The sequence below is a fragment of the Thunnus albacares genome, chromosome 11 (assembly GCF_914725855.1).
Source record: "Thunnus albacares chromosome 11, fThuAlb1.1, whole genome shotgun sequence".
Taxonomy (NCBI): Eukaryota; Metazoa; Chordata; class Actinopteri; order Scombriformes; family Scombridae; genus Thunnus; species Thunnus albacares.
Window position 1 is genome coordinate 17,377,090 of NC_058116.1, and position 27,756 is coordinate 17,404,845.

The window sequence follows — 27,756 nt, forward strand, 5'->3', positions numbered from 1 at the left end:
AAATGCTAAATAGGGGAACATTAAGTAAACTGTTACCAATTGTTTCATTATATCACATATTTACAGTTAAAATTAATTTTTATATCAAACTTTTAATTACAGTTGCTAACATTTCATTTTCAACTATAGTTGAAATGCACATCTGGATTATCTTAAAATGCCAGATGCTCATGTCAGAGCTAAAATTTAAACTAATGATAATTCCTACATGTTCATTTATTGTAACTGGATGTAGAATTTTAATTGGTTTAACTGGTTAAAATGTAATTCTTTACATAAATATGTTATTGTTGATCTGAACAGTAATAATTTACATCATGAAATGCTATTTGTTCCTCCTAAGTATTCCTGATATCACATATTTCACAAAGTTCACATCAATCTATCATGTAAATAATAAAAAATCTTTTTAGCTGAATTTTCTAGTATAAAACTAATACGTGAAAACAGTTTGTGACTCAAAAGAAGAAGATTAAAGGCTTAAACGGCTTAATATTACACTTGCCAGGAGCACCTGGTTGAGGCAAAGTTTCTCTAACTACTTTGCTCTACTCGGCCCAAATCTGATATTATTTTAAATAATCTTCCAAGAATATAATTCAGGAACATTTATAGCTATGCAATAATGTTGATTTATGAGTGGATATCTGTTGGTTTGTTTTCCTGAAGACAAGTGATGCACTGTGGTTGACTGACTCCCATCATTAGACTGAAGTTCAATCCATCACTGCTCCTCACTGTCGCCTTGCTGTCTATTTGGCTTATTAAGAGAATGGATAGGGAATTCTCTTGCACTTGTCAGTAAATGCATCAGAGTTTATTGCAGTCTACCTCGAGTGTGGGCTCATCTGTTTCCCAACTCTTCGTTGCATGCTTCACACTCCAGTAGCGCTTTAAATCCCAGGGAGAACTTCACAGTAAACAACAGCGCTGACCAGCATAAGCTGCACGTCACATACATGCTCCATTTTGAAAAACATCTGGCAAACATAGCCTGAATATTCAAAACGTTTAAGACGCTATTCACAGCATCACTACAGAACAGGAACAGCAATAAATGAAAATCAATGTGTTCATGAGGCCATCACACTCATTTTCTGTTTGAATAACTCTTATAATGGGTGAGCTACTGCTTAACCTTGTTTTGTGTGAAAAATATGTGACCAGAATGTAAAAACAAGAGCAACAGGGAAAGAATGAGGACCATAGCCATGTGAATGGCACTTCAAGAGGAAAAAAGCGTGCAGGCTGACTTTCTAATTTTCTACCATCATTGGGACTCGTTCCAGCCACATACAGCCAGGAGAGCTCTGTCACAGAAGCCAGTAATTGGGAAATCACAGCCAGCTCTCCAATGATCCTCTATAGACCAAGGTAATTTTGCTGTGTCTGAACACCAGCTACTCCAGATTCTGAAATAGGCATCTGTTATAACATCCAAAAAAAAAAAAAAAAAAAACAGAAGAAAATGTCATTCATTGTAAGAGTGTCACAGATGAACCTATTTGGCAAGAATTCTGTCATGAGTGAGTAACTGCAGGATGAGGATAGTATTATCTAACCTAAGAATATCAATTAAAACCATAATTTTTTAAAGAACATTTCTAAAAGAAAGAAAAGAAAAAAAAACATAATCAAACAAAGTCTGAGCTAGGAAGAGTTACAGTTCATATAAAGATTTTAAATAAAAAAACAGGTTTTCATAGTTTTTACAGCCTTTGGATTGGAGGAAAATCATATTGAATTAATGTGCTGTTTGACCTCCTTTGTCAAAACCAATTGAACCATGAAATTTAACCAGTACACTTAAAAGATTTGAAATATATAGCTGGTAATTCAATTTAGAGACATCTAAATCTTCTATCTATCGATCCTCTAATATTCCAAACAGTACATGTTTCCAAAATAAAATAAAATGTTCATCAATATGGCTGTTCATAGATAGACATGATACAAGATACATATTATTCCAAAAAAGTCTGACAAAAGGGCTAAAATAAGTGTCCAGCAGTCTCAGGGGAGCTACAACAAAATGTACAGCTGATATCAATATCCCTTCTTTTGTTAGTTATCAGATACTGATTAGGCAGGAGTTTCCATGTCATGTTATGCACAAAGCGATTTCAGTGTGAGGTCACATATGGTAGTGTGATATACAATTCAATTCAATTCAAAGGGGCTTTATTATGGCATGGGAAACAGGTCTCTACATTGCCAAAGCAAGGATGAAATAAAATCAAAAACATGTACATAAACAGATGAATCAGATAAGTTATTTCACTTGCATCTGTCAGTAGTCTGAATGCTATTTCCCTTAAAACCTATAAAAGCATCAAAGATAATTGATACATTCCTTTGGTGAAACAGGGATTCTATAGTGTTGAATAAAGTCATCATAATTATAGAGTTGTTGTCTTAACATTAAAATATTATTTCTAAACAAACCACTATTGGAAAAAATAGATACATTTTTATACAAAATATATATTTTTTAGTTCTTTATTTGTGCATATAATAAGATAAGACAAAAGAGAAAAAAACATACAATAACAAAAGATGCACAGGTGGGATGAAAAAACCTCTAAGGGGCTTCTAAAAACCCACCTACCACTGAAATTAAAGAAAGTTGTATATCCTTGCCGCAAAAAATATAATCATGAATATCTTTAAAATATCTTAAAGAGAGAAGAAAATACAATTTCCAAACATGAAAATACAAAATATAACCAGATCACAAACCTGTGAGGAGTGAAGTTGTGCTTGTAGAGTAAACTGTGCGTCTCTTTTATTGCGCTTTCCTGACGCAGAATGACGCCGCGGAATCTTAACCTATGACCTCTCTACATTGGACGGAGATCAACCAATCGTCTTGCTCGTTGTTGCGAGGTGTTCAAGTGTCTCCGAGGTTCTAGTCAACATGGTGAGTACATCCATTCAAAAGGACATTTGCATGTATTTATCGTTAAAGAAAAGGCAGAACTGTATATAGTTTACATGTAAATATTAACTGTGTTGTTAATTACTGACTCTTTGACTCCATAACGTTAAATTAATGTTCTACGTCCTAGAACAGCACGGGTTAGCATGTCGTGTTAGCGCCGTGCTAAGTTAGCGGCACACTCCTTCTTTGACTAAGTCCTGGAACGGAAATACCTTTTTTTTATTATTATTATTTATTTCTAAAAGTGGTTAGACACCGCTGACAGCCAGTTACCTGTGATTAGGTTGAACATCGGAAAATTCTTGTTTTAAATGGAAAGCCTAGGCTGGGAAATATTGAGCTAACAGAATAGCAAGTGAAAGTCTCTCCTTAGTTTTATACTATTATTCTTTACCAGAGTTTAGACGGTGTCTGTAGTTGCTCGTTACCAGCAACATTCACACTGTGGCAGTCACCCAGGTTAGCATTACTCAGGTGCAGTGATAAGAGTTTAAATATCGCCTGTGTTTCAGTTCAGTGAGTGTTAACGCTATTTAAAACGGTCAAAGACGAGCCACTGTAACGTAACCTAGCTTCGCGTTAATTGTTAAATGTGAACCTTTATTCGTGAACTTGGCAGACACAGATATTAGCTAACATCTGATTGCACCTTTCCTAAACTCTGTGATTGTGAGGGCATTTGTTTTGATTAATAAAGTATGAGCTAATTAGCTAAGTCGACGTTTCAGTTGTCTGGTCAGTCCATTCATTAGCTACATATGAAATCCAATAAACCGCCAGGAATCATTAATATTAGCTAAAATTAACTGTTTCTGTAGGACTTGTTTACAATTAGTTGAATGCCAACTGTTTCGATTATCGATTAATCTTATAGTCATTTTAGAAGAAAAACTGCCAAACATTTGTCAGGATAAAACATGTATTTAAGGCCTTGACTGTAGAGCTGCAACGATTAGTCAAATAATCAATTAGTTGCCAGCTATGAAATTAACCGCCAACAATTTTGATAATCGTTTTGAGTCATATTTCAAGAAAAAAGTAAACATTTTCCGAGTCCATCTTCTCAAATATGAATATATTTTCTGGGTTCTTTGATCTTCTATGACAGTAAACTGAACATCTTTAGGTTGTGGACAAAACAAGACATTTGTTTTGCTTTGAGAAACAGTGGTTCACATTTTTCACCACTTTCTGACATTTTTCAGGACCAAACAACTAATTAATTGAGAAAATAATTGACAGATTAATCGATAATGAAAATAAATGGTGCACCAAGCTAAAACTTATGCAGTATAATCCATATCAAATCTTCATGATGGTTATAAATGATCAGTTTTTCGTTGAAGCTGTTTTAGAGAAGTTTTGTAACCTGTAGTTTGTGGTGCTTTTGAAACTTATTGCGTTATACTGAGTGTTGTTTCTTATAGTTTAGAAATGGGATGGGATGATATTAAGCATGTTCTCCTTTGATTGCACTGAACTGCAAATGTGGAATGTATCACTTAGGCCTAGTCTTAATTGATAATTGTCTTAATGAGATTTAGGTTGTGCATGTCATAATAAAACATCTTTTGTTCTAACTACAGTACTGACTAATTTTTAGTGAGAAAATCAAATACAACAATATTTAGAAAACTTACAGACATATTTGTAGAAACCACAGTGGTGGTTTTATTGAATCAAGCATGCTGCTAAATACCCATTACACCACTGGCTCTTATGAGTTAACTAACATTTTGTGGTGTTTCTTATTCATGACAGTCTTCATCGGAGGCTAATAATGGCCCGAGCCAAGCGCCACCTTATCCAGGTGTACCGCCCTCAGGGATGCCTCCCCCCTTTGTAAGTCAGTGACAGAAATGTTTGTGTCAAATAGCTCTTCACCTTTTGTTTCCACTCGTAGTACAGGGCTTAACTAAGAGTGGTAAATATTAAAGGTTTATTAGTACTTCATCTAATCAAGTGTGTCTTTCTTTTTCCCTCTTTATTCCTTTGTCTAGATGGGGCCACCAGGAATACCGCCTCATTTCCCTCCCATTGGAATGCCTCCTATGGGACAGCGACCTCCCAGTATGACTCCGATGCCCCCTGGTATAATTCCCCCTGGTATAATGCCGCCAATGGGGGCACCTCCAATGGGACAGGTGAGCCCCGTAAGATGCTTGTGGGTCCCTTTGTATTTTTTGGACTTGTTGGTGCCTTTGTGGCTCGTGTTTTGGCTGCTCCTCTCTGTCTGATTCAAATAAAGACTTTCACTCATGGATGGAAAAGTTAGATTGGATATTGCCAAATGAAAGACATTTGGTGCTGCTCTGGAGTTCTCCATGGACTGTTTTATGTTGATTGGCTTTTGAAGTATTATAGGTAGGATGGTTATAAGCAGAATATTGAAAGAAGATACAGATGTTTGTATGACACAGCCAACTTCAGCTCTGTGTGAAAAAACTCATTTGAATGTGTGCAGTGTGTTGATGCAGGAGGGGTGCTAATGTATTTCAATGCAGGGTTGGCAAAAATCACATAAAATCACATTCCTGGTGGGTTACTTTGCAACGTGCACACCATGTTTCTGCTGTTTTCCTCGAAATCGTTATGAGGAAAGACAAAATAGTTGCCGGCATCATAACTTTGCAGAGTTATAAAATACTAGCCTAGCTGTAGCTCTAACTGGACTTCCTGGATCATATTTCATCATCTCACCAGTACCTTAAAAAACACGCCCCCACCAACGGAGCCCCTTGCATTGTTTTAACACAGTGCTGTCTTCAGCCTGAATGCAGCTTTATAGCACTGAAAAATTAAGTGTCAGTTAGGAAATATCAAATTGTTAAACTAGTATATTTTACATCTTGGATTTTGTTTTTATAGCTCTTGATTCTATTAGTTATGATAACATCGTGTTCACTAAAGTAATGGCTGACATCTCAAAATGTCAAACCCATCTGACCTATTTTTAAATAGGTCAGATGGGACAAGAAACATGAGTGGTCCAACAATCAAACAGGTTTTTCCTATACAATGAGGGATGATCAGCATCACTACCAGTACTTACACTAAAGTTCCAGCTAATCTAGCAAAACTGTTGGCTTGTTTCCAACCTGTCTGAGCCGGACTGCTTGCAGATCTCGCCCTGTTGGACCTAATATTAGCGCTGTGATGGCTCTGAGATCTCAGAAATTACTTTGGTGAGTACAAACTCATAACTGATAGAGCTGGTGGCCAGAGCTACGAAAATAAAACCCAAATCGTAAAAAACTGAAATTTTCCTTCAACTCCGTCATGTGTTGGTTGTTAGAAAAGTTTTTTTTTTTACTTCCCTGATTTGTTCAGCTCTTCACCACAGAAATTAATGTGTCTTTGAAAAAGTTCAGTTGAGCAAAGTAAGGCTGCAACTAACAATTGTTTTCATTATCGATTATTCTGCTGATTATTTTTGCGATTAATCGTTTAAAAAATAATATTGAAAAATACTTTTTTTTTTTTTCTGACCAACAGCCTAAAACCCAAAGATGTTCAGTTTACAATGATATAAAACAGAAAAGCAGCAAATCATTGTATTTGAGAAGCTGGAACCAGCAAGTGTTTGGCATCTTTACTTAAAAAAATGAACTAAAACATTTAATTGATTATCAAAACAGTTGCTAATTGATTTTCCTGTTTATCAACTAATCACTTAATTATTGCAGCTCTAGAGAGGAGGTTGTTTTCTAGTGTTTCATGTAGCACAGTTGACTAAACACTGTTGAGGTGGTCACACTCTAGTTTTATTTATTCATGTAATTATTTATTTATTTGTGCATATATTTTTTAAAGCAAAACTTTGGTTTAATTTAACGAGCATATGTGAGCTTGTCATCCATATAAATAAGTGTGATATTGGAGAGTGTTTGATCAAGGTGCCAGCAATACAAGTCTGAAAAGGTGCTGAAGGGACATAGTTTGGTGTGCTGCTGCTTCACAGATTGCAAGCTGTGGCATCACACTATTAAATGAGCACAGCAGACTCAGTGTCAGTCTCACCTTCTACCCCTTTAGTCGCAAGCAGCCTTCCACACAGACGCCAACACCCCGTCTCACACCGCGTCTTGATACTTAAGCTTTCACTGGGTGGTATGGAAATGCCAGATGAATATTTCATGATGCTTCTTTTATTAGATGCCAGGCATGATGCCACCTATGATGCCAGGGATGATGATGCCCCCTCGCATGCCAGCTGCGGCTGTACAACCAACGGGACCGGTAACTCTCCTCACTTCTTTTTCATCAGGGTTCTTGTTTCACACTTCTTAAAAATACATTCCCAACTGTGAAACACTAAATGGAGGAATTGCACAGCCAAGTAACACTTCTGTTGGATATAAAGTGATTCTAAAAATATATATATATTTAGAGTTTATTATTAACCACAGATTAGGTGAAGCAGCTGAAAAATATCATTAAATTAATTGTCTAATTAAAATGAAAATTAACACCTGCTTGCAGTGTCCCTTGTTGTTGCTTTTTTTGTTTTGGCTTCGGTTCAGCAGTGAATCACTATGAATGTAATAAAATGCACAGGCCCCTCCCTGTTGATGCTATGTTAATTTTTCTTTTCTACTAAGTATTAGACAAGTTATTCAAATGAGCAATGTGATATATTTACCGTGGCAACATCCAGACAGCTTTAGAGATCATAAGACATCCACTTAATCAACACAAGTATAATTTTGCATCTTGAGGGTGTGGAGTTTTGTACTAATTAGGAAAGCTTTGTCAGTTGCTTTGTATTGCGAATGATGACTTCCAGTTGACTTCATTATTCAGAGACAGAGATGCTGATGTAAACTTTCAAATTTGTGGATTTGTTTTTTTGTGGAAAAAATTAATGAACTAATACAATCTTCTTTTTAACAGCCTGGTGTTGAGTCCACAGGTAAGATCCTTAACCTGTCATTTACAAATCATCTTGCATATCTTGTGTTCATTAGAAGTATCTGATCAAACGTGTGTTTTTATCTTCACAGCTGCTGCACCTGGAACAACTGTAAGTGTAACATTATTATTTTATATGCAGTAACTGCAAGTTTTTGTTGCAGTTCTGATCATTAGCTCCAGCATTTTGCCTTCTGTGTTTCCAGCAACTGCTGTCTGTCAACCTTTCATTTATTCCTTTGTCCTACAGAGTGCCACGAATGGATCTCCACAGGAAGAACAGCCAAAGAAGGTTTGTACACATGTGAGAGTTGTATATTAAAAGACTTGATATCAACAAAGAACTGAAAAAGCATTTAAAATAGAACAAAAGTTAAGCGGTTGCTTGCTTTGTAGCCACACTAGTAGCATGGCTGTAGGTCAGTTCACCACTTTGGTCTAGACTGAAGTAACTTAAAATCTCTTAAATGGATTGGCATGAAAAGACATTCATGATCCCCAGAGGGTGAATCCTACAGACTTTAATGATCCCCTGACTTTTCCTCTAGCATCACCTTGAGGTTGACATTAGTAGTTCAGAGTGAAAAATCTTAACAACTATTGAGTAGATTGGGGTGAAATTTGTTATTCATAATCCCCAGAATATGAATTGTAATATCATCTGTTCAAAATCTGTCCATTGCTTTGGTTTATCACTAAATACCTGCAAAACTAATGTCATTCTTATCAATCTCAGCTGTACTTTGTGTTTTGTACTAATTAGTAAATGTTAGTATGTGGTTAACATACCATCTAAACATCACTATGCTGGCATTGTAGTTGTGAGCATGTTACCATGCTGACATTTGCATTTAGCTCAAAGTACCGCTACAGAGATGCTACCATGGTTGTAGACTTGTGGTCTCGTTTTCATTCTGAGAGAGATCATCTATGTGTTGTTTTTTTCCACCTTAGAAGTCCCTGTGGACCGAACACAAATCACTGGATGGGAAGACCTATTATTACAATACAGAGACCAAGCAGTCCACATGGGAGAAACCAGAAGAACTCAAATCTCCTGCAGAAGTACAATTCTTTATCTCTTACATAATATTTATAATGTGAAATGTACTTATCTATCTATTTACTTGATTACATATTCACGTAGTTAATAGACATACTTTTCAGCATAATTGTTTTAACTTATATATTTATTTGGCACATTGCATGTGAATCAACTTTAATTAAATTGTAAATGTACCTGTTTTAGCCAAGACTTACTGACTTTCATCTTCAGTCAATATGACATACTAAATACAATTAGATTTGTTCACATACTTGATGAAATAGATGAACAACTTTCATATGGATCCTAACATCTTCCCCCTCTGCTGTTCCTGTCCAGCAAATGCTGTCTAAATGTCCTTGGAAAGAGTACAAGTCAGACACAGGGAAGCCTTATTATTACAACTCTCAGACGAAGGAGTCCAGATGGACCAAACCCAAAGAGCTGGAGGATCTGGAAGGTAAAGAGCTGCTGTCTGATGATGTCAAACCTGTTATGAGAAGTCATGTTCCTCACCGAGCAATGTTGCGCTTCATGGATGAGCCTTTAACAGCATGATAAATGGCAGACCGCTGGCTTCTTTGATGAATAACGCCATGCATTAGGGGGCTTTGGACATCATTGATGTACAAGCACAGGAAGCACAAATACAAGAACACGTGGTGGCTTCTTCAGTACATTTATCTCTCTGCTTTGTTCTTATCTGCACTGTGCTTTGAAATGAAAACAAGTATCCTAACAGCTGTCTCCTTTTGTCTATTTCAGCCATGATCAAAGCAGAGGAGAATGGGTAAGAGCTTCCTGTTTGCCTTCAGTTACTTTCCTCTGCTGCATCTGTGTATTACAAACAACAAATGTAGTGGTTATTAAGAAATTATGTCTTTGTCCATGGTCAAAAACCTTTTTTATTTCATTTCATTATTATGACTTATGTAAGTAATTTTCATGGAATGACCCTTTATCAATTATATTGTAACGCAGGTATTCTTATGATCATGTGATGTAGCTGTACTGTCATGGCATGATTTCAGAACGGCAGAGGCAGCGGCTCCCAGCTCCACCACAGCTCCTGTCTTGCAAGCAGATAATACAGCCACTATGGCGACCGTAATGGAGGCAGAAACTGCAACAGCGGTCTCAGAGGAACACCTGTCCCAGGCGGCCGTGCATCACACAGCTGAGACCACAGATGCACCTGTGGCTTCCTCTGAGAGCTCAGTCACCGCAGAGGCTACAGCCAGGTAAACAATTATGTCTGATGCAGAGGCGGGTACTGGCTCCAGTCGTCAGATATACACTGTATACATTAAACCCCAAACCATGGGATCATAGTGACAACAAGGCAGCTGACACTTTTCAACTTAATCTAGGAGGAAGTCTTTTTGTGTGTGTTTGTGAGTGAAACATGCTAAATACCTTCATCCAAACATAGATGAGTTAATCCAATAAGACCTTCCTTTGCCCTCAGTATTGAAGTCGCAAAGGAAGAGCGGCCAGAACTTCAGAAGAAGACTTACAAATGGAACACGAAAGAGGAGGCCAAGCAAGCCTTCAAAGAGCTGCTGAAGGAGAAAGTGAGTCTGTGGTCATGCTGTCAAGATGGGTTTAACATGTAGGTGATGTAGAGGCTACACACTGTAGGAGAGTAGAGAGGCTGCAGAGTCCCTCTAGGCCCTGTAGTGCATGTTCATGTTACCTGACACGAACCAGGTCAAATACAAAAACTGACTGTTTGTATCAGTGTACTTGTCTTGGTTAAAATTCTTTTTGTTGTGACTGATACTTGTAGTAAATCAATTGTTTGTCAGTCCCTAACAAGACGTCGTGGTGCACTTCACAGCTATGAAGAGCTTGAGTGCTTCTCTTGAAGTTGAGCTTTATTCATAGTGCCAAAGGAGCATCAAGGTGGCTGTAGTTTGCCATCTGTTGTGTGCTTGTTGATTTGAAAATGCCACTACACATACCAAATGTTTGTCAATAAAATCAAGATAAACAATATCATGTTAAGATGATCAATAAGTGGTGCTTTACAGTGAGTTTTCCATTTTATCATGTCGTTAAATGAGGCTGCTGCTGCTTCCTGGATCAACAAATGTGGGTTTGAAATCAGAACAGACACTGTCGGTTTGTCTGTTTGTTTTCATAATTTCTGCATAAACACCAGCAGTCAAAACAAGACCATCAAAGTGACTTAAAAATATTATTTTAATTCGCTGACACTTAATGTCAGAGGATGTAAATCCTGTCTGTTGTGCACCATGATATATATACAGCATGTGATCTGTTTTTAAGGTTAATACCACATGTGTTTACCAGCGCATCCTTTGCATTTTGATCCAGATCTAATCCCTGTCCCTCCCCATGAGACCCTGGGAGGTCTTAGCACCATTGTCAAGCTTCACCTCCTGTTGCCGAGGATGTGTTGTGTGTTTGGTTGCAAGGCGGCCACAGCACCACCCACCTTGACTGCTGCTATATTTAGGCTCTTTTAATTTTGTGCGCAAAGCTCTCCTCTGAGATTGCTTGCCATTTCCTGCAAGATCTTAATGGCTCTGTCTTTATGATTAGCTTTATTGGATCAAAGGCACGGGGGCTGGCTGGGATTAAGACAGTGAGAGAAAGTGGCATGCTTCAGTGAGTTAGAATAACTGTGACAACTGACAAGACAGAGGCACGTGTTGGAATCAGTTCATAATGAATGAAGGAGTCACTCCCTGAGAGAGGCAAGTGGCAGAAAGGGTACTTACATAAGTCCTCAGTGGCACTTCTTTGAATTATTGCCACTCCACACCTCTTAACCCAGCATCTATTACTAATTAAGAAAATGTGTTGACTTCTAGGAGCCAAAGCAGCACAGCTCATTGTTCCTCCTCCTGTCTCACATGCTTTTCTAAAAAAAAAAAAAGTACAATAAAACTACCCTTTTTCTTTCATCTGTTGTTTGTATATGTTTTAAATTTGACATGTAAATTTGACTTCACTTTGCCAGTACAAGCCATCCTGACTTTCATTCTTTTCTGTATTTCAGGGTGTGTCCTCAAACTCCTCTTGGGAACAGGCCATGAAAATGATCATCAACGATCCTCGCTACAGGTACGATATTCTCCTGGGATCATTTTATCCTATTTACAATGGCAAGTGAGAAAACATCAGATCTTTGACCTCAGATTCTCACTTTTCTTTGTCAACAAAGTGCACTCCCCAAGTTGAGTGAGAAGAAGCAGGCGTTCAATGCCTACAAAGTCCAAACAGAGAAGGAAGAAAAGGAGGAGGCCAGAATTAAATACAAGGAGTCCAAAGAAACCTTTCAGAGGTTCTTGGAGAACCATGAGAAGATGACATCTACCACCAGATACAAGTAAGTGCTGCAGTGATCTCACATTAAATGTGTTTTTTTTTCCCCCTGCATTGATTTGTGGTTCCCTGAATTGTCAATATAATTATGCAGATGGGATCAGTTAAAGGTCATCTATGGCTTGTGCACGCCATTGTGGTGTTACAACACAGTTGACTTCCTATTAAACTGCTCTGACCTGTTTATGCTCATCACACTATTGTTGAGAACACAGCGAATGAACAAACTTAGTCTTCAGTTTTATTCTTTGTCACCATTTTGATTGAATTTCTCACTGACATCAATGTGACAGAGATGCTAGAAGTTACATTAATTTCTTTTTTTTTTTTACTAAATGTGTATACATATGTAGTGAGGAGTTAGTTAGGGATTGGAAATTGGGCCTATAACAGTCAAAATGTTTCCATTTTGATCCCTGATGCCGCGTGACATCCATTTCAATAGCACTCTGTGGTTGGGTGTTTGGGTGAAAGTCATCATGACGGGCAGAGGGGACGGACAGATCGACTGGTGACCTTGACAACCAGCCAGTTTCAGAGTTCAGCTGTCACTGAGGCTGTAATCTGGGATGGTTCACATCAGGCAGTTGGAGAGTGATAGCAGGGTTATGACTGTGTGTGTGTGTGTGTGTATGTTTGTGTGTGTGTCCTTACATTTAATACCTTATTTCATTTCGTCAGCTTCTGGCTCTGTGGAGCTGCATCAAGTTTGGAACAGCGGTCATGGAAATTAGATGTTTTCATGACAAGTGCACATCATGAAAGGCTGAACTTAAACTGTAATTTCTTTTAAAAAATTTGTGAGTTTTGTGTAACTACATGACTGTGCATCTGATGACCTGCATTAAGAATCAATGTGTTAAACATAAATTTAGCCTGTGAAATGCTGCCCTCATGTGGGTTATTGTGTAAAAAAAAAAAAAAAAAAAATCCTAAATTACTCTCTGTGTGTTTTGTGTGTTTACTCGCAAAAACCAGGAAAGCAGAACAGATGTTTAGTGAGCAGGAGGTGTGGAGCTGCGTTCCAGAGAGGGACAGGCTGGAGATCTATGAAGATGTACTGTTCTACCTAGCAAAGAAAGAGAAGGTAAAGCTTTGTTCTACATTTCAGTCAACACTCTTTTAGTCTATGAACAGCATGTTTATCAAAATGATGCAATATTTGTATTTCAGTCCTTATCTGCCAATATCATGGATGATGTAGTCTGGGGATGGGAGCTTTGTAAACATTTGTATGATTTAACTGCCTCTCCTCTTCTATACACTGTTTCCAGGAACAAGCCAAGCAGCTGAGGAAGAGGAACTGGGAAGCTCTGAAGAACATTCTGGACAACATGGCCAACGTCACCTACCGCACCACCTGGTCAGAGGCCCAGCAGTACCTGCTAGACAACCCCACCTTTGCAGAGGACGAGGAGCTACAGAGTATGAGAGCAGAAATTCATGTTTTTTCATCTACTGCGGTTGGAAACAGAGCTGTTAATGTTTTAAAAGAGAGGAGGAACTTTGTTTTCCCCCATTTAATAGTGTTGTTATTTGTTGACAGATATGGACAAAGAGGATGCCCTCATTTGTTTTGAGGAGCACATCCGGGCACTGGAGAAGGAGGAGGAAGAGGAGAAACAGAAGACTCTTCTCAGGGAGAGGAGACGACAACGCAAAAACAGAGAGGCCTTCCAGGTGAGAGGGAATAGGAGGCAAAACATGTCTTAAAATACTTATAAGCATACAACATGTCAGGTAAAGAAAAGCTGACTTGATGTCTTAAATGTTTTTCATGTGTTGCAGTGGGTTTTACTGGCTTCAGTCTATTATAGCAGCTGCTTGTATTTTCTATTTCTGTTGAGAACAGTTTGATAATAATCTTAATCCAAGTTAGAAAAAGCACAAATGTTCGTATAAACATGAGACAACAGCAGTTGCTATTGTGAATAATTCATATTTTGTTGTTTTCTCTCAGAAATTCCTGGATGAGCTCCACGACCACGGTCAGCTTCACTCCATGTCTGCCTGGATGGAGATGTACCCGACCCTGAGCTCAGACATCCGCTTTGCCAACATGCTGGGCCAGCCGGGTAGGACAACACGCCACTGCACACGCGGCTACACACAGCTCGCATGACCTCAATGCTCTGAAGCACGTGGATGCAGACAACAGCACATGACATGAACACAGATATAAAACATACACAGCTCCACCTGTAAATACTGTATGAACTACATTTGTGCACTATTGATGAAGATTTTCTCCCCCCATTCATTTTAGATTTTGTTTTTATGTTTTTTTTTTTTTACTTTCGTCCCAACGTTCAGCACACAAAGTGCTGTTTTCTCTGTTTTTATGTCCTTTACCTTTTTTTTTTGTATCCATGTTGAGGTCGTCACCATGTTGGACAGTGCTATGAGGAATAATATGGTTTTATTAGGGAAAATCATATACATACAGTATATATACATATGATGTAAATATAATTTTGGAGCAATGTGTTAGACCACACCCCACCACCACCATCAAAACAAAAAATGAGGGAGTTTCCTTTTGAAGAATTGCACAGACACAGACATAAAGTCTATGGCGAGGAGCAAAAACAGCTGTTCCAAACACCTTATTAATATTACGTTATGTTGTGTAAAATAATTGAAACTTTTTTTAATTTTATGTGGTGTATTCTGCAGGTTCCACTCCCCTCGATCTGTTCAAATTCTATGTGGAGGACTTAAAAGCCCGCTACCATGATGAAAAGAGGATCATTAAAGATATTCTTAAGGTGAGATGGTCTATTATCTAAATATAGGAACATGGTATCATGGAGGTTTATTTTGATATATGTATATTTTTTTATTTTATATCATACAACCTGTTAATCTTTCCTTTTCTTTCCTTATACGTCCTTCCTCAGGATAAAGGCTTCCTGGTTGAAGTGAACACCAGCTTCGATGACTTTGGATCAGTCATCAGCTCAGATAAGAGAGCCACTACACTGGATGCAGGAAACATTAAGCTGGCCTTCAACAGTGTAAGAACACCTGTTATCATCATCAGCCAACTGGTCATGCAGCACGTTAATGCTTATTATATGTGTATATTAATGTTCTCTGGTGTCACAGAGCTCAGGAAGTGATAAGTGGTTTTGAGCATTATTAGTATTCATATATTAATTGTTTTTATTTATTAGTTTAACCCACTCACTAACCTCTTCCTGTATAGTTACTGGAGAAGGCTGAAGCCAGAGAGAGAGAGCGAGAGAAGGAGGAGGCGAGGAAGATGAAAAGGAAAGAAGCAGCCTTCAAGAACATGCTGAAGCAGGCCACGCCGCCGCTGGAGCCAGAGACTACATGGGAGGGAGTACGTCCTTTACTCACATACTAAACCAGTGGTTTCGATTTATTTCCCTCTGCCCCCTCTATTGAGTTAATAATTTATCAGTTCCTAAAAGTAATGAGTAGGTTGTCTTGTCAGTGTTGATTCTAGTCAGTGTACTCAGTGCTTTGTACTGACTGACATTTTACTATTTCAGGTCAGAGAGAGATTCTTAAAAGAGTCTGCCTTTGAAGACGTGACCCTGGAGTCAGAGAGGAAACGGATATTCAAAGACTTCATGCACGTCTTGGAGGTAATTGTTTATCGTGACAGCGGCAATGGTCTTAATGTATTCGTCCTGATCTTTAACATGGGATCTGTTATTTTCACAGCATGAATGCCAACATCACCACTCCAAGACGAAGAAGCACTCAAAGAAGTCCAAGAAGCACCACAGGAAACGATCCCGCTCTCGATCGGTCAGTAGCCGAACTCTGTGTAGTCCGTCTTTTCTGTGCTTAGAAAAGAAAATAAGCTGTTGTACAAACAATTCAGCAATCAAAAATCTACAAGAACATCCCCTGTCATGCTGTTATTTGTTGAATCTCTTCACTTAAATGTTTCCACAGGGCTCAGAGTCTGAAGATGAGGAATACCACAAGAAGAAAAAGAGATCGCAGTCCAAATCTCCTTCTGAACGCTCCTCCAGCGGAGAATCTGGTGAGTGGCTGGTAGTGAATCTGTTTATCATTGTACAGAAGAAACGCAGTTCTGTTGACATTTACTGACATTTTCTGCCTGAAACCAGAGAGAAGCTATAAGAAATCCAAGAAGCACAAGAAGAAGGGAAAGAAGAGACGCCACAAGTCTGTAAGTACACAGGAGGGCGTAAAGTAAATATAATATGAATATACGTGAAATATTTCCGTATGTGTACTGATCGTGATTATGATGACCAGGCATCGCCGGACACTGACAACGAGAAGAAAGGAAGAGAGCGAGATGGAAAGCGTGAAAAGGACCTAGAGAAAGATAAAGAGAACGACAAGTCTCGGGGGAAATCTCGCTCCGACTCCAAACAGAAGTCTCCTAAAAGGAAAGCAGCCAAAGAGGAGGTTGTTCATCTTAATTACCTTTTTTTTTTTCCCACCCCAGCAAACTGATGTTTTAATGGCTGTTTTTTAAGGTTACATGGATGTTGTAGTTGATGGAGATTTGTGTGATGAAAAGTATGTTTTATACCAAATTTGGTTTAAGTACTTTAACTCTAAACTGTAGCTGCTGCAATTCGACTTTTTGGGGTTTCTTGTTGACATTTTTGACACATCTCTCAAATTTAATTACATTTCTGAGTCTTTGTGTTTTTTGTGTCGTAATCAGGGTGGCTGGGATACGTCAGGCAGTGAGCTGAGTGAAGGAGAACTGGAGAAAAGAAGAAGAACTTTACTGGAACAGCTGGATGCACCTTGAACACACGTCTGCTGCCCCTTTTTATTGTCGATGTACACTTCTACAAACATGCATTCCCTTCCAAGCTCATCTGATTTTACTGTTCACACCTCCTGCGACGGACTTTGTATGATGACGCCTCCTGTTGGTATTTATGGGAAAATGCTACACTGAACGTACACACTTATTTTGGTGACTAATTTGATATCAGGAAGCTGATCGACTGATCTGTTTTTAAATGTCGAGTCGCCCCCTTCTTGCCTTTGTTAGCTTCAAGTATTTTTTTAGTTGACTGTAGTTATTCATGTTTTCCATTACCAATATTTTTTTGTATTCGATTAAAAGCATATCTTGATGTCACTATGATTGTCCGTAACCTGGAAAAGTAGCATAACAAGGAAATATGCTTCAGGGAAACAGACGTGTCTTATAATAATGGAAAATATTTCTGATTTGATCTACAGTAACTTAACTGCAGCTGTATTGTCGAGAAACGATCCAGGTTTTAATTTGAGCATTTGTTAAAATTGACATACTGTAGTTACATGTAATAAAATACTGTTTCAGTGGATGATGTCTGTAAAATATTTTAGATGTCCAGTGTGCCAAAATCAATTGTCTCCTTACTTTACTGAAATGTTTTTAGTATAATTTCTTACATATATAGTTCGTGACAGGATACTACAACCAGATCCTAAAAAATGCAATCACTGTTATCCTAATGTGGCCTTAAATAGATCCTGCTCTGTTCTGTCAGATGTAAAAAAAAAAAAAAAAAAGTCTTTGATTCAGTTAAGTGCTGAAATTACAAACAGCTGCCAGTGTTTTTAGCTTTCAGAGAGTTGTTAATTTTACTTTATGGTCATTTTGGAGGCTTAAAAACAGCTGTTGAGTTGCGTTATTCTACTGGGAGGTATTTCTAATATTTTGTCCACCCTGTTTTATATCAGTGAAGTGAATATTAGAAACACTTCTCAGTATAACACATAAAATTCAACAGTACCACAAATTACAGCCTCCAAATTGTCCATAAAATTGAATAAACACCTCTCTAAAACTGTTTTTAAAACACTTAACATTAAAACCTTTCAGACAGGAAGCAAAGCAAGGCTGGTAGACTGTTAGTTTTAGCTAAGGGTACCTAATAAACCAGCTACTGTGTGTATGTTAAAAGTACAGCTCTTAATGAAACTGTTAAATGTAGAAAACATATTTATTTATCCAAATAGTTAATATGCAGTCCTCCAGGAGAGATGTTTTTTTTCTGTTGTCAGAAATACAGAAAATGACCCTCTGCACATATTGTTAATACATTGAACTCATTACAATAGTTCCAACTAGAGGATCAGACCAAACAAAACGTGACTCAAGGTAAACAATTTTATATCCAATGTAAATAGTTTATTTTTGATCATATTCATTGAAAATCTCATATCACCTAATTTAAAAAGCTTGTTATTTTGTAATAAGCACAAACTGCCTAAAATACAGTTCTGATGAGAGAAAAAAAAAACATGCCAGTATTATCCAGAGTTAGAGAAATGACGCTATTACAGACAGTGAAGTTGAGAGAAAACCAGAAGGATGCGAGCACATGCTTCAGTGGAGATAATTACAGGAGGGTGCATCACTAGGCCACAAAACCAGCTCGTCACAGGTAATTGAAACTAGTTTTAATAGTTACAACGTGTACGATAAGAGTTTAAACCGGGCGTAACTGTAGAGTTAAAATGTACCAACACTTGAGATTCAGATTTTGTTTCATGCTCGTGTAGCTGGCTTTGATACACCTGTGACACACCCACAAGCAAATTCAGTGATCCGGTGCCTCCTGCATGACAGCAAGACATTATGACTTAACACACTACTGTAGATTCTGGCTGCATTTGGCTTAATTAAATATACAAAAAAAAATGGAAACAAAAACTATAAGTTAAAATAACATTCAAGTTGTATAGCACAAGGCAATGAAAACTTTGTTTAAACAATATGTACAATATTAACCATCTGGTAATGTGAATTAAGTAAAAAAAAAACAAAAAAAAACATGGTTTGTAGCAAAATATCTGTACAGTTAGGAAACTTTTTTCGTGTGTGTCGTGTACTTTCTTTTGCCATGTTTTTAATGACTGTGCTGTGAAAACCATGGAGACACATTAGATGAAAACATGAACTTAAAGGAATCTTTTTCAGTGGTTAAATACTATACATTAAAATTACAGTTAAATGAGCAGACGCAGTAGCCGGGAAAATGACTAATCTGTAAATCATTTACAGAGATAAAATGCTAACTTAAATTTCCAGTTTTGACAATGAGATCATCCAGTAAGGTTCAGTATCTTTCTTTGCGCTCTCTGCATGTGGCAGAAGATGCATTTTAAGTCTTTTACAGGCTTGATTTGTTCCCAGAAACCAGACAGTTGCTGTGCTGCTACAGAAATGCAACATTTTAAATGGAAATTCATGTAAGCGTGCACCCGACTGTGGATTAAGATCCACAAAATCAGGTCTGACCCTTTAACTGTAGCAACAAATGATGCGAGAGGAGTCGGTATGCACCAGTTTGAAGAGGCCTCATATATACAGTTCACATTAGCCCGCTCTTTTATTGAAGCTACTTCTTTTTAATCTTTTGCATTCATTCTTCAGCTTCCTTATACTTGCTTAAGTACAAATATAGAATTTTAATCACTTTCTGATCACTTTCTTCATGCCTGATCATCAGCCCTTTTAGCAGAAATTGAGAAGCCTCATGAGATGTGAAAATCGTTGTATAGTATGTGGAATGGAAACGAGCACTGGAATGTAACCAAGATACTACAGAGTGTTAACAACACCAGAGATGTAATGTTTGTAACAGCTGAAGGGGACATGTCCCGTACATTCTACATCATGTTTCCGAGGAAGCATCTCTTCACGTGGCTCTTAAGGCCACCGCAAGTCCAGTTTTACACATCTTAAGATTAAAGCCAGGTCAAGTTGTATTGCTTGAAGTGGGGATATTTAAAAAAAAAAAAAAAAAAACAGTCATCAAACAAAAATAAGTTCAGGCACTTGGCTTGTCTAAGGTTCCTTAATCAACCTTTCAGACGCTTTAAATTCAGTCCCACACACGTCCCAGTCCTTCATAGAGAAAAGCTGCTGCTACTATACCACAGACATGGAATAACGTGTATTCTTATGTAATATATATATATACTGTATATATATACACATACTCATCTCTATGGTTGCTACTACACCCATCATTCACTTATCGTCCTTCACTCTTCTTCCAACCTTCTGTCTCTCCCTCTCTTGACGCTACACAGCCTCACTATCCCCCACCCCCACCCCCACCCCCACCCCCGAGCACATGCACTGTTCCCTCATCACATGACCACTTCGCCGTTGTTCACCGGCCGCAGGTTCTGATCATCAAAGCGTCTCCTGACACTCCTCCGCACGGCGTCTGCTCGTCTGTAGGGCTGATTCCTCAAATCTGGGAGGGAGGAAGGGGTCGGATGGGGTAAGGAGGGAGGGGGGGGTGGATGAATAAAAGAGCTGTCAGTCATCATGTCAAGGCATTTTGATGAGCCCACATGCTCAGAGTGCTGGCAGCCTGTCTTTCAAAGCAGCATGAGTTCTACACAGAAAAAAAAAAAAAAAAAAAAAGCCCTGCAGGTCAGCTGTCTCTGGGTATTACGACTGAGACAGACCACAGGGTTTTGAAGTGTAAGCCAGAATCTACAAGACATGAGATGTATATTGTAAAACAAAGATGCATCCTCCCCATAAAAAGTGATCTAATTCCAGGGTAAAGAAACTACTGTAAAGAGTATTTTTTTTAAGTCACTAGACATCCAAACGTACTGTTATGAAGGAAGAATAATGAGGAGAAAAGAGAGGGACAGGTAGGTCAAACCCTTCAAGAGATGACAGTAAAAAAAATAATAATAAAAAAAAAGAGGGAGGGAGGTAATAAAGAGATGCTTGCCAGGTTTGGGACACATCCACCACTACAGGAGTGCTACTGGAGGAGTTCCTTACCCTCGAGTAGACATTGGGAAATTTAGTAATATTATTCTTCTTTAGGGCTAGATGAAGAGAAGACAAAATGAAGGTTAAAAATGGAGAAGGGGGTGACTGACCACAGCATGTCAGCCCAACATTTCACAGTGGCTTTGCACAGAGAGCGCTGCGCGAGCAAAGCAAAGTGACAGCAGGCTGCATGGAGGGGGGGGGGGGGGGGGGGGGGCCTTCATGGGGCAAGGGCGAGAGAGGTGACAGAGCTGGAGGATGTTAACTAGTTCCACTGGCAGGGAGAGGAAGATGGAGGGGATGGAGTGGAGGATCAAAGCTTTTTTTTTTTTTTTTTTTTGTTGTTTTTTTTTCTGCTACTAAACTCAGCTGCTTTGCAAAGTTGCTACCAGCAGGACAGAAGGAGAACCCATTTCCAAATCCCAGTACAAAAGGAAATATAAACTGAAATAAATAAAATAAAAGTGGTTCCAGGACACAGCGGGGTTGTTAAGTTCAACAGCATCTAGACCGAAAAACCAACCAAAGCATGCATGCAGCCAGGGAAACACTGATCACCAATGAATCCGTTGCAGATGTCTATTCAGTGAAACAACCTGGCTGCATGTTAGTAGCAACTGCAAAAAAATAGGAGCGCCGAAAAATCAAAAGATTCTATATTTCTACACATCATGCAGCATGTTAGTGAGCCTGCCAGACCACCGACAAACATCTGTCAGAGAGGTGACCTGTCAGTGGGCGGCAGGGCTAACCGGGAGAGCAGGGATGCATTATGGGAAAGTGGCAGGGATGAAGCAATCAGCATGCAAGAAGCTGTATCAACAGCAACAAATGATGATATGTCATAATGAACACATAAACATTGATTTTTTTTAAAAATAACACATTGATTGAAACACACAAAAAGCAAGTGATAATGCCACAGACTCTTACACAATCATGAAGTTAGTCAAACCTGCTGTGTAAATAGCTGGAACGAACAATATGATGATGACTGAAGCTTGTATATATACACACTACTGTATATTACAACATGTTGGATGGCACTGACCACACTGGATCATTAAATTAGCATCTAATCAGATCAGATCACATATTCACATGCATGGCTCGGTGCTTGTTTTCAATCTACGACCACTAGATGGCAGCTCGTAGCTTAACTTGTGAGCTCCATTACTTGCTGTGTGGAAAAAAAGTATGGTCTTCACCGATTTCCTGTCAGCACAGATAAGAGTGACCTTGGCGACTGTTCCTTCTGTGACATTATGGTTTGCCATGGCTGAAAAAATTATGACAATAAATGAGGGGTGTCACACTTTCATGCAGGTGGGCAGAGAAAACCGTTAAACCCCCAACACCTAGTCATGCTTGGGAGGGAGAAAACATGTGAATGCACACAAACACACACACACACACACACACACACACACACACACTCAGGCATGTGTGTCTCCAAAAACCACAAGATCGGGCCCAGTGCGAAGAGGTGAGCATGACGGTTAAAGAGGAGTGTAAAGAGGCATGCGAAGGTTGTGTGAGGAGGAAGAAGAAGGAGGAGAGAAATAAAGAAGAGAACGTCGTGTTCCAGCAACCTTTGAGAAGAGAGACAGTTCTATAAGCTTAGTAATGGTACTCCTCATTGAGGGCGGGCTCGCAGAAGAACCGAGAGCCACGCTTGGCTGTGCGGGCGGTAAAGGGCACGGTCTTCAGCACTGCATTGAGAACAACAGGGACAACAGCCAAGACAAGACAAACACAATATAAGAAAAGCAGACTCCTACAGAGGTTTAGCACTGGTTAGCACTAAGCAAATACCAAACAACAGCATCAGAGGGGCCCGAAATGTCATAAAGAGTGTTTGAGAGTTAATTAATAGCAGTTAATGCTCTATTGAAAGGCCTGGTAGGCAGCTAGTGAGCAAAAACTCACCTTTTTCTGACTTTATTTGTTAGAATCTAACAATATTTTATTGTTACAGGATCAATCTGCATTTCAGTTGCCAGGGATCTAGACTAGTGACATTATTGTTCCTGTGGCCAGTGGAGGAGCGTATTGAGATCCTTTACTTAAGTAACATTATACCTCAATGCAGAAATTACAAGGAATCCTGTATTCACAATCTTATTCAGTGAAAGTACAGAAGTATTCTCAGAAAACGGTACTCAAAGTATCAAAAACATTCATTATGCAGAAAAATTACCCATGTGAGTGTTATATTATTATATGTTACATTGTTGTGTTGTTACCACTGATGTTTTAATATGCAAGCACCATTTTGGAGTTGAAACTACTTTATTTGGGTTGTTTTAAATCTGTAACAATTCATTGTATTTTGTAATTTTATAAAATCCTATTTTGCAGACCGTTTTGTAACAGCGTCTCTACAGATCTCTCTAAAAAGTCGACCAGACAGCTGCAGCTGATTCAGCAAATTGCTGCTCGAGTCCTCTCTAAGGCCCTGTGTACACCTGGTATTAACATGTATCTTGGGTGACCCGATCATTAGTGGACAGCGTTAAGTACGTCTGTTTACACCTGGCGTCTCCACATGCGTCCCGAGTGACCACTTGTGATCGGATCTCACTTCCCCGCTCTATATGCAAATAAACATGGACATCATTTCCGTTTTCGTAGACCAAATCCGTTCATTATTAACTGGCGGAGGACCGGACTCAACTTGTTTGATAACATGATAAATATGAAGACCAGGAGAGTGGATCACATCACTGCAGATCTCAGATCTTTTACATTGGCTTCCTGTTTGTCAAAGAACCGATTTTAAAATACTACTGTTGGTTTATAAAGCGCTGAAGCTACAAAATACATTTCTGATCTGCTGCTACGTTATGAACCATCAAGACCTCTCAGGTCGTCTGGTACAGAATCAAAACTAAACCTGGAGAAGCAGCGTTCAGTGTTTATGATCCACATATCCAGAACAAACTCCCAGGAAACTGCAGATCTGCACCGACTCTCAGTTCATTTAAATCAAGACAATTTATTCATATCTCGCATTACACTGTTTATTCTCCTGTTTCATGTTTTATTCTATTTACCTTATTTTATCTTCTATTTTATTTTACTCCTTTTAAATTTTATTTTCATGTCTCCTTCTTTAAATTGTCTCTATGTTGTGTTTCTTTTCTTAATGCCTTTTAAGTTTTATGTAAAGCACTTTGAATTGAAAAGTGGAATATTTCTCTCTGAAATGTACTAGAGTAGAAGTATGAAGTAGCAACAATGAAATGGAAATATTCCAGTAAAATACAAGTCCGTCCCTCCAATCTGTATTTTAATACTTGAGTAATATACGTAGTTATGTTCCACCACTGGCCACGACAAGTGTCATCACACCTCAGTAAACTAAAAATGTATTTATTCCCTTCTGAATGATTAATATAACTAGTTACAACCTGGCCTTGTCTACATACAGATGTGTTACAAAGCACTGACAGAGCAGATAAGATAAGCAATAATCATCACACACATTTGAGCCGACTCAGCATGTCACTGGATTAGCTGGACTGTCAGTTCATGTTTGCGCTTGTTAGGTAAGGCCTTCAGTTCTCAAACATCTGACAGCTGATTTTATTTTTTGAAAAAGCCAGAGTCATTGTGTTAGTTGGTTTAGAAACCCTTTGTTAAAGACTGAATATGTAGCACAGGAGAGGAGCTTCATGCAGAGCACCATGTATGCATGTATGAGTGTGTGTGTGTGACCCGGGTGAGGTTACCCGTGATGATGTCCTCAATCGCTCCATCTTTTCCTTCGTAGACGTGACGGCTGTCTTTCACCTGTTTCCTCCTGAGCTCCTGGATCAGCTCTTGCTGCTGCCGTTTATTCTTATGAGATGGAGACTGGGGAGCACACACACACACACACACACACACACCAAGACATCACTTGACATCTATTAATAAGTTTAATCTACACAAGATTTTCCCACCTGTAATTTCTTTTAGATGCTTTCACACAGCGGTTTCATACTCTACCCTTTAGTGCATGTGTGTGTGTGTTAATTAAAACCATTTAAGAAGTATAATCTCACTGATCCTGAGCTGATGCGACGTGGCTCAGCAGGGTGTCAGACTGTAGAACCAGATATAACTATAACCAGCAGGCAGTCGGTGCTCAACTAATCCTGTGATCAGGAGTCTGGAGGAAGTGAGGAGGAGGAGGAGGAGGGGAGCGGGGAGGAAGTGGAGCCGGCTTACCTTCTAGTTTACATGATCCGCTGTAGCCTCCTGCCCTAGACAGCGAGGCAGGGGGAGGAGGGGAAGGTAAAGGGATGCGGGGGTGGGGGGGAGGGATGTTGGGAAAGAAGGGTGACTTACCTTCTGGTCTTCTTCCATCATGGCCTCCTGCTCTAGAAGTTTCTCCATCATAATCTGCTCCTGTCTCTTTCTTTGCTCGTTGTCCTCTTCCGCTTGCTAAAGAGATCACATATACGCACACGTCATGTACACACAGTGACTGAATTTAGCGTTGAATTTTAAAAAGCACTCACTTAATATGCCATGCAAGCTGAGATTCTATTTCAGTATCGTGAAACGTGGTAAGTGAAGTGTCATGAATGCAGTACGAGTTTAAATATGTTACATTGTAGTGTAGTAACAACACCGGAGGGCATAATCTGTGTTCCCCCCCACTCTGACCCTCCCCAGCCGCCGTGGTGACATAAGCCAGGTTGTGTGTTTTTGTGTGATTGTGTGTGTGTGTGTGTGAGATGATTATCCAGCTCACCCTGTAAGCCTTAACAAAACGCACAAACACGGGGAAGAAGACGGACGGCGGCGTGGTTTTGGAGTTCTCCCCGAAGAACTTCACCACCTCGTCGAAGGCATCCTTTTTAAAAAGACATACGACAGATTAAAAAAACATTCAGGTCATCGTTTAACACCCTGTCACCTTGATCGATAACAAAGCGAGGCACGCTCGTCTTACCTGTGCAATCTTGGCATCGTCCTGCAGCTTTTTCAGCTTGCTCTCGTTGTGTGTGATGAAGTCTTTCAGCATGGTGTTGTGGCCGTGCATGCTGTATTCTCTTTTAGTCAGCTCCATGCCTCTCTGTAGCTCCTTGACGTCCAGTAGGACGTTCTCCAGCGACACTGTGAACACGAGCAGATGTATCTTCTTAACAATTGAAGAGAAACAGAATCTGCGAGTACGTCCGCTGCACAAGAATCTGTCTCTGTGGTGGAAACAGGATCTCACAAGTGCTTGTTAACTTGCAAACAAACACGACTGCTCTGAGGGCTCACCTGCTGCGGCTTTCTCCACGTAGTGCAGCTCGTTGTAGAAGAGAGAAACTTGCGTGTATTTCTCATGTACCACATTGGCAATGTAGTGTAACAACGTTATCTTACGGTCCGTCGACTTGGTATCGAGTAGCTGTAAAGGAATTAAAAAGAGAAATCAGATGTGTCGGAAACAATGAAGAAAAAAAAGCAGAGCAGCTTTATAAAAGGCAGGCGGAGGTGACTCACCAAGTCTAAACTTTGCAGCTTGAATCCGTACACTGCTCCTCTCTTGCTGCTGTTCATGTAGTTTCCAAGTGCCAAGATAATCTGCAGAGCAGGAGGGAGTAACAATGTGAGAAAGGAATCCCACACATTCATTCAACATTACGTCCAGTCTGGAAACAAATAGTTCACTAACCTCTAGAATTTTCTTTAGTTTCTGTGACGACTTGATGGACACAGATGCTGCGATGACTGCATGAAGTTGCTGCGGGGAAACAAAGAGAATGAATTCAATACAGAGCTGTGTCTTTCTCTGGTCACAACATTAAAAAAAACTAGTAATTTCACTGTAAATTTTGCTGGTTCTCACCGGTGTGAGCATCTGCACGCTCTCGCAGAAGTTGCCGATGAAGGCCATGATGGTCATTTTCTGCATAAGTCGTTCGATCTTACTAAACTGCATCATGAAGCGGTCCTCGTCCGTCAGGCTTTCCAGCGGTTTCCGCTCCTTTTCAAACTGCCGCAGGACTTTAATCTCGTTCTCTGTGGGCTGGAAGCGCATCAGACACTCTACAAAGTCTACCGGCAGGGTCCGTAGGTCGAAGCTGAAAGACGCAGAGACACAGGAGCACATTAAAACAAGACACAGACCATTTGATAACATGCTCACACGAATAAAACACGTGTGCATTGTATCACAACATGCATCCTTTAGTATCATCAATCGGGAAAAATATTTTGAACTGGCTTACATCTGAATTGCCCTGCAGATCTCCTCCGGTGTCTTGCCCACTTTCCTCAGTGTGATGGCCAGATTCTTTGCCCTGTTGGAGTCCAGCAGCGTCACCTTGTTGGGTCCCTTCTGGATGACCTTCTGCTTGCTCATGTTGAGGTCGATCGGCGGGCCCTGAGCTTTCGTCTTAAACATTTCCTCGAACTCATCCACGTTCAGGTCCTGAGAGACGCCAAACAAACAAGTGGTTTATGTTCTGTTCTCGGGCTGAAAGCGGACAGAACATGAGTGATCGTTTGCTAAATGAGAGAAGATTCTTACCTCGAGTATCCGCTCATCATCAATCTCATTGAAGACAGTCCCGTTGATCTGATTGGGTTTCAGGGCTACCCAGTTGAAGACGGGCATACGGAACTTTGTCTTGATGGGTTTCTTGATCTTAACGGCTAGGCAGGACAAAGAGGAGTTAATATAGCGTCCCTGTCTTGTGTCAGAGTACACACACAATTACACTGTCACATGCGCGGGGAGATTGGTGA

The 27,756-nt window shown here is 39.5% G+C and overlaps 2 protein-coding genes across 8 annotated transcripts in view; one reads left to right on the top strand and one right to left on the bottom strand.

Annotated features, from left to right (window-relative positions):
- The first annotated feature begins 2,817 nt into the window (after positions 1 to 2,817).
- prpf40a (PRP40 pre-mRNA processing factor 40 homolog A) lies at positions 2,818 to 17,572 on the top strand. The gene is made up of 27 exons (XM_044364896.1): positions 2,818 to 2,920; positions 4,703 to 4,783; positions 4,942 to 5,085; positions 7,097 to 7,180; positions 7,835 to 7,853; positions 7,945 to 7,964; positions 8,103 to 8,144; positions 8,807 to 8,917; positions 9,237 to 9,357; positions 9,663 to 9,687; positions 9,929 to 10,138; positions 10,366 to 10,471; positions 11,926 to 11,990; positions 12,091 to 12,255; positions 13,230 to 13,338; positions 13,526 to 13,676; positions 13,798 to 13,931; positions 14,212 to 14,326; positions 14,928 to 15,019; positions 15,152 to 15,268; positions 15,460 to 15,597; positions 15,770 to 15,865; positions 15,945 to 16,031; positions 16,182 to 16,272; positions 16,361 to 16,422; positions 16,512 to 16,667; positions 16,933 to 17,572. Exons 1-27 carry the CDS (start codon positions 2,918 to 2,920, stop codon positions 17,020 to 17,022), a joined length of 2,634 nt encoding a protein of 877 aa, XP_044220831.1. The 5' UTR covers positions 2,818 to 2,917; the 3' UTR covers positions 17,023 to 17,572.
- Positions 17,573 to 19,120: 1,548 nt separating this feature from the next.
- Positions 19,121 to 27,756, bottom strand: part of fmnl2a (formin-like 2a) — a 55,902-nt gene continuing 47,266 nt past the window's right edge. For 2 of the 7 annotated variants that reach the window (XM_044364891.1, XM_044364894.1), the window contains 12 exons: positions 27,539 to 27,663; positions 27,237 to 27,439; positions 26,855 to 27,089; positions 26,681 to 26,749; positions 26,509 to 26,589; positions 26,284 to 26,413; positions 25,967 to 26,130; positions 25,766 to 25,867; positions 25,357 to 25,452; positions 24,756 to 24,879; positions 22,614 to 22,733; positions 20,374 to 20,482 (listed from right to left, as the gene is read on the bottom strand). In XM_044364891.1, the coding sequence (XP_044220826.1) occupies positions 22,642 to 22,733; positions 24,756 to 24,879; positions 25,357 to 25,452; positions 25,766 to 25,867; positions 25,967 to 26,130; positions 26,284 to 26,413; positions 26,509 to 26,589; positions 26,681 to 26,749; positions 26,855 to 27,089; positions 27,237 to 27,439; positions 27,539 to 27,663 (1,421 nt within the window). In that variant the 3' untranslated portion in view covers positions 20,374 to 20,482; positions 22,614 to 22,641. Of the gene's footprint in view, positions 20,483 to 20,977; positions 21,078 to 22,613; positions 22,734 to 24,755; positions 24,880 to 25,356; positions 25,453 to 25,765; positions 25,868 to 25,966; positions 26,131 to 26,283; positions 26,414 to 26,508; positions 26,590 to 26,680; positions 26,750 to 26,854; positions 27,090 to 27,236; positions 27,440 to 27,538; positions 27,664 to 27,756 lie in introns of all 7 variants that reach the window. The other 5 variants (XM_044364890.1, XM_044364893.1, XM_044364889.1 and 2 more) reach the window with 3 other exon arrangements.

Excerpts from the sequence above, each read along its gene's own strand:
- prpf40a (XM_044364896.1), top strand. Across the intron at positions 13,677-13,797 it reads AGAGGACGAGGAGCTACAGA|ATATGGACAAAGAGGATGCC; the intron begins GTATGAGAGCAG and ends ATTTGTTGACAG. Across the intron at positions 16,668-16,932 it reads GGAAAGCAGCCAAAGAGGAG|GGTGGCTGGGATACGTCAGG; the intron begins GTTGTTCATCTT and ends TGTCGTAATCAG.